Source organism: Neopelma chrysocephalum, unplaced genomic scaffold, assembly GCF_003984885.1.
Source record: "Neopelma chrysocephalum unplaced genomic scaffold, ASM398488v2 Primary Assembly neopelma1_42, whole genome shotgun sequence".
In the NCBI taxonomy this organism is placed as follows: Eukaryota; Metazoa; Chordata; class Aves; order Passeriformes; family Pipridae; genus Neopelma; species Neopelma chrysocephalum.
In genome coordinates, this window is record NW_020897700.1 from 9,165,550 (window position 1) to 9,183,149 (window position 17,600).

A 17,600-nucleotide genomic window follows, 5' to 3' on the forward strand; every position below is an offset into this window, starting at 1 on the left:
AACTCCTGTGCACATTCACACAAAATAACCACAAATCCAGTGATTGAAGGGCGTTCAACAGCAGTGGCAAGCCCTACATTTGCACACATGCCTTTTGCTCTTTGGGGCTGGCAGCTGAGGGGGAAAGGGTGCTCAGGGGGCTCTGCTTTGCTGGGGCAGAGAGCAATTTCTCCAGCTACTCCGCAACCCAGTTTCTTGCATTGTTAACAAGAGTTCCAACCCAGTAAGAACTACTTCAAAGGCTTTATACAGCTTAAGCTACGTCGTGCATTGAAAAGCTTATTTCAACAAAGGCAATGAAGATTAAAGATCTTAAGGCCTTCTAGGCTTTATTATTAATTTACACTGATTTTAAGAAGAGGGAGGGAAAGAGAGATTGACTCTCCTCTTTCTATTTTCTTTCCTTGACTCCTTAAGACTCTGAAATTGTGTGCAACCAATAACAAAACCCAGACCCTTGCTCTTATATTTCTGTAACTGTGGTGACTTAAAACTTCTAATTAATAAATCAGTTAAATTAAAGTCTTTGAAGACCATTTACAGACTCAGAGATGAAAAAATCTGTAATCTGGACAAAGTCACAGAGGAAGCTATGAGTGCAAAATGATACTGTTCTGCTCCCTTATTAAAGTCAATGACATCTTCTCATCGAAAACACTGCCCCCATTAACTGCCTAGAACTCCAATTATATAGTATTTGTAGTGAACATTTATGAAAATAATTAAAGAGATGAGAAATAAAGGAAATCTAAAATAAAAATTGGGAAATGGAATTTAACAAACAAATAGAGAAAAGTGACAATAATTAAAAATAAACAACCCACAGGAGAGGAAGAAGTCTACATCTTCACTGCATGTTATCCTTTTGGACTATTATTTTTCCTATCCTGCAATCAAATGTCTGTATTAGACTTTTGCTCTAGCTCTATACACAAATGTATGTGTATGTAATGATGAAATAAGTGATTGTTAGCATTCTTAAACATTTTGATATGTCAAGCAAAATGGAAGGAGAAGAGTTCCATAGATATTTTGCAAGTTATATTCACACCATGGAATTTTTACAGCCTATATTTTACACATACTTTTATAAGAACTTAACACCGCATAGTTTAATGGGAGTTCAAATACTTCTTTGAACTTAATTCACTAACCATCAAGCTACAGAATGACTGCAAAGTATTACAATTTTCTAATTCCTCTAAACAATTGCTACTTTTCATTAAACCCTTGTGGCTTTTAGTGTTACCAAAGACTTTGCTAGTTAAAGGTTAGTATGTCACAGTGCATACACAGTCCATCAGACACCACTGTTCATACTGACAATTATAAAAAATGGGACTCACCTATAAAGTAGGACAGCAGTATTGCCAGCAGCACTGAGACCCCTACAGCACAGAGTGCAGTACATTTCCAGCTACAGTACTTCGAAGACTTCTTGAATTTAAAAGCACTTCTGGATAGAGTGTTCCTAGGTAGTGGTCGAGTAGGAGGGGAATAAACAGAGCCGGATGCCATTGTGTACCCTGGTGTTGCAGTACTGAACAGCGGTGTGGTCCCTGTTCCTGTTTTGAATAGGAAATGCCTGTGAAAGAAAGAATATATTGTAAAGTATAAAAGTAAATCAAGCTGGAGCACAGGCAATCACACATCTTTTGTTTAATGTTGCCTATTTTTCACAACATCCAATCTACAAAGGGTCGTAGAAGCAATAACTCGTCACGACACTCACACATAAAGAGACACTTTCCTTTAAAGTAAAGACCAAAGCCCCCCAAACATTAGTAATACACTGGTATCCAGACAGGAAACAGAACTACCCAAAATACAGTGTAGTAGGGAGGAAGTCTCTCATAGTTTATCCAACAAGTAGGGACAGGCTTTCTGCTGCTGTTTATTTGTGTTGGCTTCTGCTACAGACTACAGGGAACTCCATTAAAATGTCAATAATGAGCAATGTGACTGCAATCCACACTACTTATCACAGCTTTCCTGGGTTAAGTACAAGGAAAATAGCAATCATTCAGTTACAAACTTTTGGCAACTTTGCCAAAAATAGTCAGTTAAAAGATTTTTTTTTTGTATGTGTCCTAAATAATCAGTTCAGTAATTCACATCTACTCACACATAATCTTACCATAAAAAATCTGATTATGGATACAGCAGCTAGTTACAGCCTAGGAGAAGTACTCTAAAGAAATATACTTGGTAAGTGCTCAGGAGGAACCACAGCCAGCAACAGATACAAAAAGCAAAGCCAAAGTTAAGACACACTGTGAGTTACCAGTAAACTTTTTTTTTCAATTAAAATTTCCAAAGGAAATACTACTCCCCAAGCCTCTCTATGGTATAATCCTTTAATTTTAGTTCATGCAAGCATAATTATTTTGAAAGAGCCTCTAAGAATGGCATATACTACCTGGAGTTTTTCTCCTCATGCACGTACACAACTCTACAACCACAAAACCTCAAAGAAAGATCTTTGCACCAGGGGTTTTTCCACCAATTTGTTATGCTGGCAACTCTGTAGCATATGGCTTGGCCTTACCTAATTACGCTTGCAAAATGAATACATTATAGCTAAAAATGGTAAGAAAGCACACTGCGGAGACTTTTGAACTTACCAACCCCCCAGCTGTACAGAACTAGAGTGGTTTGCATTTTTCAATAGGTAAGAGACACTCATGAATTGCTGATACCCAGGTCCTCCTGAAGCTAAGCACACGCCTACACTGTGTTTGCCTATTCCATGTCACCTACACAACTGTGGGTCAGAGGATCTAGCACCAAATGAGCCAGCTGTGGAGGGGAAAAGCCTTAGTATGTACACTACGTGGCACTGTGGACTGCTTCTTAGCTGATGGGACTTTCATTCTCTGGGACCATCCTTGGATCTTTGCACAGTAATAGACCAATTTACACAGGTGTAGCAGATTTTTCAGAAATACACTGTAAAGACACGAAAAATTAATTTGCTCCACTGCAGCCTGTGAAAAAATATCAGCAGTTGATAAGATTTGTTGTTTGCAGATGACTTTTCTATGGGAGGTTAACAGGTGAACTAGAACATCGTGGCATAGGCCCTCTCCTTGAAAATATTTGCATTACAAACATGATTCCATGAAACACGTTACATAGGTTACTTCATTCTGAACAATATTAAACCTGTTGGCAGTAACAACAAAGAGATATGCACTAGATCTACTGATGTACAAGAGCACATCCCAGATTTTTTGGCTTCTGAATTCTGAGGATTACCACCAATTTCAAAAGACAAAGACCTAGCGGTTTAAATCCTTCCTAAGAAGGTATTTCATTAAAAGTTGTGACATTTGCTATGCAACAAACACCAAAATAATAATAATAATGAGCCCTATGTTAAAAATGTTTTACACCTTACAAAAGCATTACTTTGGTTTTGCAGATTCACAGAATCATGTAAATTCATTAAGTCCTGATAAAGTGCTTTATCCACTTGATCTTTATTGTTCTTTCATTTCTGGCTACATATGGTAAATGCTTTTTCCAGGTATATTTCACAAAGTATGTCTATACAGATCTCAAGAAAATGCCAAACACAAAGGTAGCTGTTTCCCTTTCCACGTGCAATGTGTACTGTTTTGGGGACAGAAGGAAAGCCATACAGTAGATATAATAATACTCCTCCTAAACATCAGCTTCCATGTTAAAAATAAGAAGCTGCCTGACCAACCTGCAATTTTCACATCCTCCTGTCTTGCTGTTAGACTCAACAGACTAAAAATGGAAACTGGTATAATAAGAGCACTTGAATGGAACTCCATATACTTTAGCCCTTAACAAAATGCAACAGTCTGCCACTGATATTTTCCTTCCTTTTTTTTTTATTTTTTCTCTGAGAAAGTGAGAGCTGAGACATTTGCTTTGGTGGAGCACAACATACTACAGACTGTAACCCATATTCTCAAAGCCTTTGAGGAGTTAGTTCCATAGATAAACTTGGGAGATGACAGCGGTGGTGTGAACCATCATAGCTCTGACAGTTCATCTCTAGCATTGAAAGAGAATTGTGACTTTTACATGTGAATCACAGAATCGCTTAGGTTGGAAATGACCCTCAAGATCAACGAGTCCAACCATTAACCCTGCACTGCCAAGTCCACCACTACACCATGTTTCTAAGTGCCACATGTAGATGTCTTTTAAATACCTTCAGGGATGATGGAGGACCAAACCACTTCCCTGGGCAGACTGTTCTGCTGCTTTACAACCCTTTCAGGGGAGAAATTTTTCCTAATATCTGATCTAAACGTCCCCTGGTGCCACTTGAAGACACTTCTTCTTGTCCTGTGGCTTGTTACTCTTGAGAATGACTGACCCCCACCTTGCTACAACCTCCTTTCAGGTAGTTGTAGAGAGCGATAAGATCCCTCAAAGACTTGTCCAGCCTAAACAACCCCAGTTACCTCAGCTGCTCCTCGCAAGACTTTTGCTGCAGATGCTTCATCAGCTTCGTTACCTTTCTCTGGACTTGCTCCAGCACCTCCTTGTCTTTCTTTTACTGAGGGTCCCAGAACTGAACACAGGATCCAAGGTGCGGCCTCACCAGTGCTGAGTACATGGGGGCAATCACTGCCCCAGTCCTGCCGACCACACTATTTCTGATACAAGCCAGGATGCCATTGGCCTTCTTGGGCCCCTGGGCACACTGGTGGCTCACATTCAGTTGCTGTTGACCAGCACCCCCAGGTCCCTTTCTGCCAGACAGCCTTCCAAGCACTCTTCCCCCAACCTGTAGTGCTGCATGGCATTGTTGTGACCTGAGTGCAGAACTCAGCACTTGGCCTTGTTGAACCTCATACCGTTGGCCTCGGCCCATCAATCCAGCTTGTCCAGGTTCCCCTGTGGAACTTTCCTACCCTTCAGCAGATAAACTCTACCACCCTAGTTGGTGTTTCTGCAAACTTGCTGAGGGTGCACTTGATCTCATCAATAAACCACTGATAAAAATGGTTGAGAAAGAAATTAAACAGGACTGGTCCCAATAATGAGCCACGGGGAACACCACTCGTGACTGGTCACTAGCTGGATATAACTCCATTCACCACTCTCTGCGCCTGGCCATTCAGCCAGTTTTCTACCCAGTGCGCCTGTCCATGCTGTGATGGACAGTTTCTCTAGGAGAATGCTGTGGGAATTCAGCAGTAGGAATTCAGCAGTGTGTAGTCTTAGGCAGGACACAGCACAGCTCCTCACTATAAGCTATTCTCTTTTGATTTCATTCCCATGAATACAATGCCAGAGTGGTTGCACTGTCTGGCTGAACGCTGAGGGAAAAATAATGACAGAAAAGCCAGTCTGGCATCTTCTACTGGGTTAAGAAAATTTGTTTGGCTCTCTCTATTTCTAATGTGTGCAGTTACTAACAAAGTTGTCAGAGACTCTCCTGCTACATTAACTCTGAGTGATAAGTATTTAAAGTGTAACGCTATCAGACTTGCACATCTTGTCTGCCTCACTGAGCCATGCCAAACTGTTCCTATGAGACGTTTAGAAGGATATGGTATCTGACAACAAATCCAGGCTGCTTCCAGATAATGCTGAAATTCTAATGCTCTTGAATTATAATCCATCCACAAATGATTTTAATTATCTAAATATCCATATATCTTGTCTTTTCAAACCATGGAACTCAAATAGCTAATTTCTAAAGCCTAAACTGTTTGCACTACTGGACCAGGTACTGACTTATGGGCAATTACACTATATTTCATCTCACAGGGAGCTTATAGCATCTGCAATAGTGTATCTTCCATTCAAAATTGATCACATAACAGGAACTTGCTAGATCTTCATGTAAGCAGCACTTTAAATATTTTATTAAGCTATGGAGTACAAAAATGCAGTGAATCATGGTAGTATTTTACAAGACAAGACAGTTCTGTTTTTTATTAAATAATTCAATAAAGCAAATAATATTCTACTTTTATATTTATTCAATATATATTTCTGTCTGCTTATTGAATAGATGTTGCTAATAAAAGGTGCAGTTAATCTTAACATTTTAGTGGGGGGAGTATTTAGTATCTAACAAATCTGAACTACAGATTGAGGGCAAAATACAAAGTTATGTTATAAAACAGTCCTTGGATGCAAAGACAGCTGGGAAGTCCCCTTATTTCACAAATGGAAGGCATTTTATTTAAGTTCCTGTCCTTATAAGAAAGGACAGAAATACCTCAGAACATCAAAAACCTCAAAGGTGTCAGCTCAGAAAACAAGCATATGAATAAGAGTAAAATAATCATGCTTTTAATTTAACTCAATGCTGGTGTTTAACCAAGTGCTGGTGTGCACTGGCTGACATGCAGATGGCTTCTTCCTTCTTAAGCTTGCATGGGGTGGGGTTCACATCAAATTAGATTTTCTTTATGCTGCCACATCCTCTGTGGAAAATAAAACTGAAGCACTCTCTACTAAATTCAGTAAATGGGAAAACAGAAGAGATAAAAAAAGTGACAAAACCCATCCAGGAATCTGGCAGAAAGACTAAGTTAACTGAAAACTTTATCTTTAGAGAAATAAGAGATAGATTATCAAAATATTAAAGGACAGTAAGACTCAGCCCAGAAGCCCAAACACTTTTGAGATATAAGATAGCCAGGTGTCCAGTAACAGAAATGTGATTTAAAATAACTTTCTTTACTAAAGGATCTATGACAAGAACTTTTGACCGCAGTTTAGAAGAAAATGGATACTATGCATCAATGAATGCAATATTACATAAACACATCTGGAAAGCCGTAAACTCCAGACTGCCAGAAGTTGAGGTATTATATAAATAAACTATCACCAAGCATAAGGGAATATTATGCATTACTTTATAAATAGACTGGTCTCAATTTGTATAGAGTTACTGCATAATTTTAACATTCCTAATATAATTTTTACATTAGATACATGACTTCTTCTTTTTAGTTTATGCTGAAATTGCTTCACCTTGCAAAAGATTAATTTCTCCAGTTTTGGGCATCATATATATAGAATGCTTTGCATATACTTGAAAGACATGTGAAAGAACCTACCTTACCATTTCAAACAACTTTCTTGGCAGCATATTAGTTCTGTTTTAAATTATTTCTTACAGCACCATCCTGCCAAGAGTGCTGAAGTCCACATCAAGTATGCCACAATGTATTACGTCACACAGGACTTCTACAAAATTTGTACTAAATATGGATTTAGTGAATAAGGCCCAGCAAAATTCTATTGAACTTCTCAAAGTATGTCAGAATATAGTTTATCACCCTGCCAGTGAGATTTAAAGGTAGCAATAGTTATTTTGTGCAGCATTATTATTTAGTTGACAACTGCTGTCATAGAATAAAGGTCAATATTGCTAGGCCTTATGGATATACAATAACAAAACACTCCTCATCTTAACAGCTATAATACCACTGACCCAGAATAAAATTATATTTAGAATATATGCATTTAAAAACCTAAATCCCTCCCTCCTAAATCTTGAACCTTGTGTATTTTTGTATACTAACAGCACCTGAAAAATCTGAAGGAGGATAAATCTATTAGTTTGCTCATGTTTCTGAATAGAGAGCTTCCACCAAGACCCACTATGACAAATGTCATAGTGCCACAGCAGTACAGGTTTTCTTGCAGCACTGTCTCCTATACTGTCCTAAATGCAATCTGTTTGGTCAGTTCCATGATGGTATTAAAGATATGTGGCTCATCAGATCTTTACAGCCCACTACTAGAAGACAACTGAGGGAGAACAGCTGTAACACTCAGAAGACAGGACTACAAAAGGCACACAACATTAGAAATTATCTATGGTCTAGATTTCGGAAGGAGGTTTCTGTCTGAAAAACAGTGTAAGGGGTAGGATTCCCCCAAGCATAACGCAGTACAATGAGCAAGTTACTCCATTCCAAAAATTGTGGAGAAAGAGAACATCTTATTTGATAGACAGCAGTTACAGGTACAAAATCTGTGTACAGATACAGATAACTGTACCCAAATAATCACAAACAGGAATTACTGCAGTAGGGTACATCACCAGGAACAATACCCTATCTGAAAGTGGTCAGTTCAAAGGTGGGGGTGAATGCCTTCCAGTCTACTTATTCACTAACAGCTCACTCTTTCGCTAAACAGTCCAAAACTCATGCTCTCACTAATGTTCTGTGGCATTTTGTTCTGTAGGCTAAACACACACTGTATCAACATATATCTTCCTTTATCAATTTCAATTTAAATTCAACTGATCACTCCCTTGTTCTTGTATAACGAATATGTACTGTTTGCACTGCAATACACAAAAACAATTTTTTATAATATTACTGTTTGATTCACTTTATTTTTAGGGTAAAACATACAAAAGCATTAAGAAGTAATTGCCTAAAGCAAAAAAGCAAAACTTTGGCTTTTTATGGGTCAGCAAAGGCAACTGTGGAGTTGAGGAAAGCTATTTTCAGATACCTGTTGTTTCAGTGCAGAATAAAACAGAAGTGACATTTGGAAGTTGATGGAATAGAAAGTGACTTGAGGAGAGGTGAAAGAGGAAAGAAAAACTATCCCTAATATTTTTTGCATTTGTTTCTTTCACCCTTAGGTATCAAAGGACCCCCAAATATTTAGATATATCTGTAACTGTCTAAAAATTTCTTTCATGTAAGTAACAAGTCCACTAATCTGTTATATTTGACTCATCTGTTCGCCCTGCAACTTGAGAAAAACCCTGGACACAACAGCAATTACCAACAGGAGACCATTGCTGGCTCAAAAGATCACTGTACTTTACATGACTGATCCAGCTAAGGTAATACCATTCTCTGTAATCACAAGTTAAATACTTTACGAAATGAGAACACCAATTTTTACAATGTGGAGCACAGGCTAATCTTTCCCCCAAAAACCAAATCAAATCTGACAGTATCTAACTCTATTAAAAATTATTTATTTGTCTCCAAGGTGTGCTGAATCTGTGGGTATTATTACATGAATTAAGACACTTGTAAGCAAGCCCAGGTAAAGTGTTGTATGCATTCTGCTAAGGTCCTCAGTCTGTTAGCCTGGATTCACTCCAGTTCCTAGAATTAGGAACACATCAATTGCATTCTCCTAAGCCTCCAGAGGTGGAAGAAACTTTTATCAAATCCACTTTGAGTGAATGTAAGTTAAGAGAAATGTAAATTTTAGTGATTTTATGTTTTGGTGGCATATTTAGGCCTCAGGACCAATACTTCAGGAGACGTGACTTCTCTGCTCAGAATTCAATAGTACTCCTAATGACCTGGGTTTGACGTTTAATATAATGAATGCTATTGTTGAATTTCTGGGAATAAAAACTGTAACTATTCTGTTTTGTAATGAACACAACTGTGATAATTGCTCACCTAAACTGAAAATAAACCACCAGATTTTGCCCTAAAATGGTACCAATCCACAGTGCACCTATATGGAGACAGAAGCAATCTAATTCTGCTTTTCAAAAGCATTAAGGCACCTTCTACAAAAGTCTGGCAGCACCATGAGGCCAATGTAAGCAAATAAGACATAAGGGTAGCTGCATCTGTATCTTTCTATTTTTCTGATACTTCAAATGGGCACAGGTAAGTCAGATAGAATAGACAGGTTTGGAAGCTCTCATTCTCTACCTCAAATATTTCACCACTGACACATACAGAAATAGGGCATGTCTATCTCTTTGCCATTTCCATACAAAGAAACCAATTAATCTTAAGAAAGTTACTTAAAGAGAAGATGGATATATCCAGCTGCAGTTATTTTAGTTTGCTCCAACTTCTCTCATTAAAGCTTTTGTATTTATCTCTCCCTGACTATCATTAATGCAAAACAGCTGAATTTTTCCCTCCTGGGAATGGGTTATTTTGCTTTTTGTTTGTTAAAAAAAATTCCACCAGATACATTAACTGTCAGAATCAGAAAAAACCATCAACTGTGGAAAAGACAATGGTCTAAGACTGCAATCAATCGTAGTACTACACCTACTGACTGCTGTGCCCTCTCTCTGCCGACAGACCCTATTCATGCTGGATTGAACTAGGTTCTCTGACAGAGACCATGACCCTCCCCTGCCACCTGACATTAGAGAGCTCTGCCTGGTTCACTAATGGATAGATCACATCAATAAATATGATTCCTTGCACTGAGTTGAGGAAACAGATGGAAAAAAAAGATTAATCTCTGCCGACTGACATTATAGGAGAGATGTAAAAGATAACAGAAATTACTGGCTAGGTCTCATTTGAACTCTGGTTCACTGATGCATGAGATAAGCTTTCCCAGCAGGCTCCAGCAGGAATTGGATTTTTGTTTCTCTGTGAACACTTTATGCCTGTGTTCATCTTCTGTTAAGGTTCTTCTGAGACAAAACCTTGTAGCTGGTGGTGTTTGCCCTTAGCACAAGCTTATGACTGACTTCCACAGAAACATCTGGCTACATTTAACATAAATCCAAGCCATCACAGAAACATGCTGCACTGTGAATTTGTCTTAGTTTATTTTCTGGGCAGAATTGCAATCAAAAAATTGCTTAGGAAGAGATAAAAGTGAATTTCCGCTTCCTTGGAGCCAGTATTAATACTATCATAATCCTGGAAAAAGCTCCAAGATCACAACACATGAAATTATGATCAAAGTTTGGTGGAAAGAAAGAAAGAGAAGCATGCTATTATCCATATGCAAAAACAGAGGAACATCTGTGAGAACTGGAGATAAGCCTCTTCTACCAGCTTATTCAAATGTTTCAGAAAAACACTTTACATATGGTAACACTTCCTTGAATTTGGATGGATTTACACCGAGGACCTGCTTTCTTTACAAATTGAACACTGAAAGCCAAGAAAGAACAAAAGCACTACTCAGGCTGTGTCTTCCTTACTGCTTGTGTGTTCTTTCACATCTGGCCCCCGGCAGCCTACCGCTCCACTGCTGGCTGCTGATGGAGAAAGACTGGAGAACTCAGGCATGGCAACCTGCAGCTGAAGCTTCCAAGAGCAATTCAGACAAGACAGTATCCCAACCTGGTGTGAAAGACACCAAGACACGGTGACTTGGAGGACTGAATACTGAAAAAAGCCCCAAACTTCCTCTTCTTTGGTGTGCAAGAGTAAATCTTCCTCTGCATTGCCCCTACCTTTTTGGTGGTGCAAGAAAGAATACAGTGTTACAGCAAGCAGAGGGCACGTGTTCTCCTATTATTTATTCCTCCAAATTCAGATTCAGGCTGCTAGTTCTATACCCCAGAGAAGAAGGAGTTCTCTTCTGTGATATGTATCACACACAGCACAGGATCAAAAGAACCGATATGATGAGAAGGCGTTGCCAATCCCATTCCTTCATGCTCCTCTCTGCTATGCTGCACTCTGTGAAGATGAACAAGGGGAATAAACAATGCTAAGCCACACTTTGCAGAAGTGCACAGGAGAGTCCAGTGCAAAGAAAGATTCATGTTCGGAAGCAAAGAAACCTAGTCCAGTTTAATTACTTATACTGCTCATTGCAGGATTGTCCCATTACCTACTGTCCAGATGAGAGTGAAACTAAACCTATGTATTGCTGAAAAAGTATCAAGTGGCTGTTCTCCTTACAGGCTTCATCTGGGTCTCTTAGAGGACTAGTACTTATAGAGAGTTCCATCTACGTTACAGTAAGTGACTTGGCTCTTGATATCGTTGGTGATGTTCACTTCTGAAGCAGGCAGCAGTTGGAGTGAACCTGACAGCCCCTTAATGCACTTTCTGATATTCAGAATATTCATGTTATTGCAGTTCTTCTGTCTGCAAAGGAAGAGAGAGCGGAGGAAAGCATCTGAATTTTGCAGTAAGGATCTGAAATGCTCATGTGAGCAGTAAGAATTTATATTTTACAGCTCCTTATATTGTTCTCTGCTCTTCTGGCATCATATCCCTACCAAGATAGAGACAGGAAAAGTCATATGTGAGATGAGGCATTCTAACCTTGGCCACTCCTGTCTTGAATATTGAATAAGTTAAGCTTTCCAGGTAGAAAATCAAAGAAAGGTAGGGCATAGCTATTCCTCCAATCTTTTTACTAGCCTTGCCATCTTCATAAAGCTGAAAGAGAACTTTATGCTCTAAACATCTCAAAAGGCACACGGAAACTATTTCAAAAAGAAATATTTTTTAAGAGAGACTCAGAGCTGCATTATTTACACAAGGATTAATTCAGAAGTTGGAACAAAGGTTGAAATTTTGTCTGCCTCTGAAAGGCCTCACTGACCTACTGGACATTTTAAAATAAAAAGCAGTGGGAAGTTAAAGAAGTGAAGTATTATTCTCTCAGTGACTGACAGGATCTGATTCTGCCTCAAGCTGCAAGCAGGCTGAAGATTCCATCATAATGGATCTGTGAACCTTAGTTCACTTACTGAAGTCCATAGCTGTGTTCCTCTTGCAATTTGGAGTCCATGATAACCCGTGATGAACTCTGTGCTGCCACTACTGTGCCATCAGCAGTCACTCACACAGCCAGACTTGTGTCACCACAGCAACAGAACTGTCATAACCTCTGAGTTACAGCCACTACCACCAACTTGGTAACTGTGCACACACGTGATGCAACTGTTATTCCTATTTTCCATTAATTTTTGTTCCTTGGTGAAAATGTGAGTACTATGCTTGCACAGTCTCTCATATGCAACATACCAAGTTTCATAGAACTGAGAGACCACCCTTTAGGATTCAACAAGGCAGAGGATTACATCTTGTGCCCAGAACTTTATCTTTAATGGTACTTATTTCCACACAGGCCTTTTTGGAGCTGGACTCCTCTTTCTGCAATCAGTATTATCAGAGATGTGGCATGCAGACACTATACAGTCATCTGGGTCTTTGTTTTGCCATTACATTTGGTATTGTTTCCTCACCTGTTAGAATGTGACAGAAAGAATCTCCAGAATCTGTTAAAATTCCTTTCTGGTTCAACTCGAGCCGCACTTACTGGGATGGAAAACTCAACTGCAGACATGCAACTGTAGAAAGAGGTTACTTTTAATTTTGTAAATTGTGTGCTTGACTTTATGATGTTGATGATAATTTCTTAATAAAGTGTTCTTTTGTTCAACTTGTGATTTTTTTAAGAGAGTTTGAAGAAACTTCAGAAATCATATTGAAAGGTTTCCTATCTGCATAGTCCATCACAGATAGAAAATTTAGTTTGATTATTTCTGGATTCTGTCACTAGTAGAGCATATGCCAGCAGCCAAGGTCTCTCACCATCTTGAATCAATCCTATAGGTGATGAGGTCCATGCAATTCAAAAGGACTTCACAAGTAATTACAATCAGTAAAGGACAAGAAATTATCTCAGTTTTCATCCTAGATATTCAGCCTTTGGTCCTCTAGCATTTTATCTATGCACTACCTTGCATAATCAACCAGTCTCAGTTCCTCCTTCTCCTTATGGACTACTTCGTCTACCCATTTGGACACCCACTCCTACCCCTTTTGGGCCCAGTCTTCTTGAGTTTGCTCCTCTCCAGTCTGCATTGCTGACTTCTTCCACTCTTAAGTTTAATTCAGTATGCCCTTATAACAACCTGACCTCCTTTAAACTCAGCTCTCCTGAACTTTTCTGCGAATGGGTAACAAAAATCCCCAACCAACTGCAAAGAATTCCTACTTAAAAAGAACAGGAATTTTTAAAACCCCAATCCTGCAAAAATATGAAATTTTCAGAAAATAAGGAGCCTATAGAAGTAGAAAATGCTAGTTAGCTTTATCTATAAGTTATATAAATACAGTCATTCAATGATAGTGAATCTTACATATTTGCAGATTTTGACATCTAAATAACTTGACAGGACTATCTGGTTGGGTAAAACAGAGTTCTAACTTCAAACTAAGCTGATTTGTCAACAGATATACTAATATATGTTTACACATTAGAGAAAAGAATAAAGCCCAACAACACATACCATTAAAATATTTTGAGATTTCCAGCTGTCTTGCGATAATTAATGCACTGTGCACAAATCTCTCAAAGCTATAAACAACCACTCTTTAGGTCTAGGCCTATGAATCATTAGAATCTCTATGAAAAATGTCTATTTCTATTATCACTCTTGACACTAAAATTGTCAAATTCGTTAGATTAATATTCTCTCTGTAAGCCATATAAATGAAGGAATAGTTTATCACAATGTAACACACGCATGACATGAAAACAAAGAAACAAATATATAATGATTCTAGCTGTGACACAGTATGTTAGTGAGGTTGATAAACTGAATCTTCATGCTGATAGCATGTTGTAGTCTCAAATCTATTATGCTTTGGAACTGATGTGTTATCATCTCTGGACAACTTTCACACCAGGAGATGATTCCTGCTACCATAATTTTAAAAATGAGGGGATTACAAACAAGATAAATTTCATTGTATTGTTACCTAAATTAGTATCAACTAAAAGAAATTTCATATAATATAGTCCATTTGCTAAAATACTTGCATTTGGTGGTTCCATTACAAACATGCAAAGCATAAACAAGGTATGGTTCTATTAACTCCAGCAATTATGCATCTGCATCAGTATTGTATGGTAATTGGTCTACAGGGAACAGTAATATTTGGTTTTGTTATTTTTAATACAATATGCTTACATTTTGGAAGAAAATAATATATTAGGGTCTTCTGGCAAATATCTGCAGTATCTTTGAGTTTGTTGATAATGACTGACTAATTGAATTTAACATACCATTCTCTTCTGCTGTTGATAGTAAATTGTGACTAAGTGAAAGTTTATGAGTTTTTGGAATAAGCAGCAGATCAATGTACAGTGCCAATATATCGTGAAGATTAATCACTTATTAATGGGAAGATGCAGATCTCATTTAATCAAATAGCACCTTATCCCTTTTCTAACGTTAGGAGTTACCATTAGCAAAACAGATTTCGGACCTAAAGATCTGATTTTTATCATAGTACAAACAAACAAAGGTAAATTTATGATTAACAGGTTTTAATTAAAATTTAGCATAGTGTGGTGATTAACAGGCTGGAATTCATTAGAAATAGTACTGCTTTGGGGTACCATAATTTTTCAGGGTTTTTTATGTGTGTGTATCAGAAATGAATTATACCGACTTGGCGTAAGAACGCCAAGTTAAGTAGTTATGGAACAGCTCTAAAATATAAACTTTATTTAAAGAAATTGAAATATTAATTTATACGTAATTCTCTATTTACAGTTACACATTTATCAGCAGTTGCAATTTCAAATTAACTGGTAAAAAATATTACAGATTAAGTATATAATTCTGCTTAACTTCTTTGATTGGTCATTCCCTATGCGATATTAATGTTATAATATTTCTAAAAGAAACATTTGCTAAGTAGTATATATATGACAAACTAAGAATCAGATCTGGCAAATGTGTAGTCATACAAATAGTTTGCAACAGCTTGCAGAAGCAGGCCATAGAGAATTAATACCATCAATATCAGTCTTATTGTCTTAAGTGAAAGCAAACAAGATTCAGCAGTCAAAGTTTACCATGTTTTATCTACCATGAGTCAGTAAGACAAATTATTTAAAGCCTGATTTTTAAAAATCAGACATAAAGATGAGGAATTCTGTCCCAGATGTTTTTTACTACTGCAATAATATTTTTTAAAATCACAATTTGTCTTCTGTGTCAACAGTTAGCATCATGCAAACACTTAGAGTCACATACCCATAACTGCTATCGTGATATGTTGGAGAAAACACATCCATCTCTATAAGGCTGTCATGACCATTTGCAAGGACTGCTTGATTTTCTAATTCTCTATACACAAAGATACAAAAAGATGAAATTAGAGACAAAATTTCAAATTAAAGAATGGGATGATCCCACAAAAAAGAATATACTAGTTCTGTTGCATAATTTTCTTTTTCCATGGATGTGCAAAACATAATGTGGGACTCATGTGCCTTCTAGGCTGTCCTCTGAACTATACGTGCTGGATTGTAACCTGAAGACACAGTGTTACAAGACTACCATTGGGTGGTCATTACCCTTTGGTGATCCCTTATTTATGTGCAAGTCCTTGGATAAAATTCCTGGCTGCTGCCTGTGGCAAGACAGCCTTAAGGACTGAACGGTGCATATTGGGGGATGTTGTTTACTTGATGAGGTTGGACCAGAGATGAAGTAATGAAAATGAACTGAGACTAAAAAGCCATTCTCTTGCTGGCTACTTGGCACAGTCAGACAGCCAGAAATGTGCAGAGGGTTGGCTACCAGAGTGAATGGAGATCTTGTGTTCTGCAAACAACAATGCACAGCAGCAGGGGAGGGAAAGAAAGGACCAGAGGCTCTTGTTCTCTCGCAGAAGGGTGAGAAAAAGAGGGGGGAGAAACAAGGTTATGAACTATTATTTTGTTTAGAAGCGCATGTTTCTCTTTACCTATTTAAAACAGGGAATGATTAACATGGGAAAAAAATATTTGTGTCCATTCTTACTCCAATGACTGCGTATCTCTGAAGAGGAGAATGATAAATTCAAGGAATATCGTGCAAATACTACTGAATTCTGGACTATCAGTGCTTGCCTAAGAGCCAGGGCAGAAAATACACAGCATGATCAAATTGCAAGTACTCATGGTGACAGCAAGGGATATTTGAGTAGGAAAGATGCCAGAGAGATCAAGTAAAAATCTAAAGTAAGACACTATTGACACCAAAGGAAGCTTATAAGCATATGGGCCCAGTGTTTTAGGATTCAAACAGATGCTCAGTGAGAACTCGACTGTAAGAGAATGTCAGAAGAAAACAGAACTTTTTTATTCGACTTTAGTCTTTGAAAACACTATTGGTTCTTTGATTTAATGAATGTGTCTAACATGTGTATATACTGATCCCATAATTATGGCATGTCAATCTTTAAAAATGCATTCATGCTGTCAGCAATCTAAGCAGAGTCTTGTTTCCTCAACTTGCAGACTAGCAATGTGACATGCCCACAGTGATAAACAGGGTCTTCAGAAGAGCAGGACTTGAATTACAACCCCAGTTTCTCCTTTATTTTGTACCATGCACCTTCTCCGTAGAAGTAACATGTCTAATCAAGTCCATGTGTGAAAACCTGGAAGACTTACAAAACAGAACAATTTTGAATTTGATTAAATGAGGCACTGTTTTAGTGGGTGGAATGTGTAAAATAGCTGCTTTGAGCAGACTTTAACCTCCAGCAACCCTGTGCTTTTGCAGACAATCAATCAGCCTCGACCCAAATTGATTTAAAACTTCCCTGGAAACTATCAACACCCCTTTCACACCTTAATCAATATCGAAGTCACTAGCTTCACTGGCAATCCACCCCAATAAAGACATATGGGTATGTTCATCACACTTTAGGGAGTTTCTAAAATCTTCACATTCTAAAATGAAGTTTGAATCAAGCTTGCAAAACAGTTTTAAAGTAACACAATTCCAGGAATTGTTTTCTCTGTACCACTTTGAGGTATTCTAGTAGTTTAATTAAATCCCTCAAAATGCCACAATATTTTCCAGCCTTCAAGTATTTCTTCAACCAATTCCCTCTTTCTTCTCGGTAAAATTAGTAGATAAGTAA

At 37.9% G+C, this 17,600-nt stretch overlaps 1 protein-coding gene across 10 annotated transcripts in view; it reads right to left on the minus strand.

Annotated features, from left to right (window-relative positions):
- The window catches only part of TENM3 (teneurin transmembrane protein 3), a 1,346,985-nt gene that overhangs the window by 118,191 nt on the left and 1,211,194 nt on the right, over positions 1–17,600 (minus strand). For all 10 annotated transcript variants that reach the window (XM_027676660.1, XM_027676662.1, XM_027676663.1 and 7 more), the window contains 3 exons: positions 15,719–15,811; positions 12,911–13,015; positions 1,347–1,585 (listed from right to left, as the gene is read on the minus strand). In XM_027676660.1, coding sequence (XP_027532461.1) covers positions 1,347–1,585; positions 12,911–13,015; positions 15,719–15,811 — 437 coding nt within the window. The remainder of the gene's footprint in view (positions 1–1,346; positions 1,586–12,910; positions 13,016–15,718; positions 15,812–17,600) is intronic.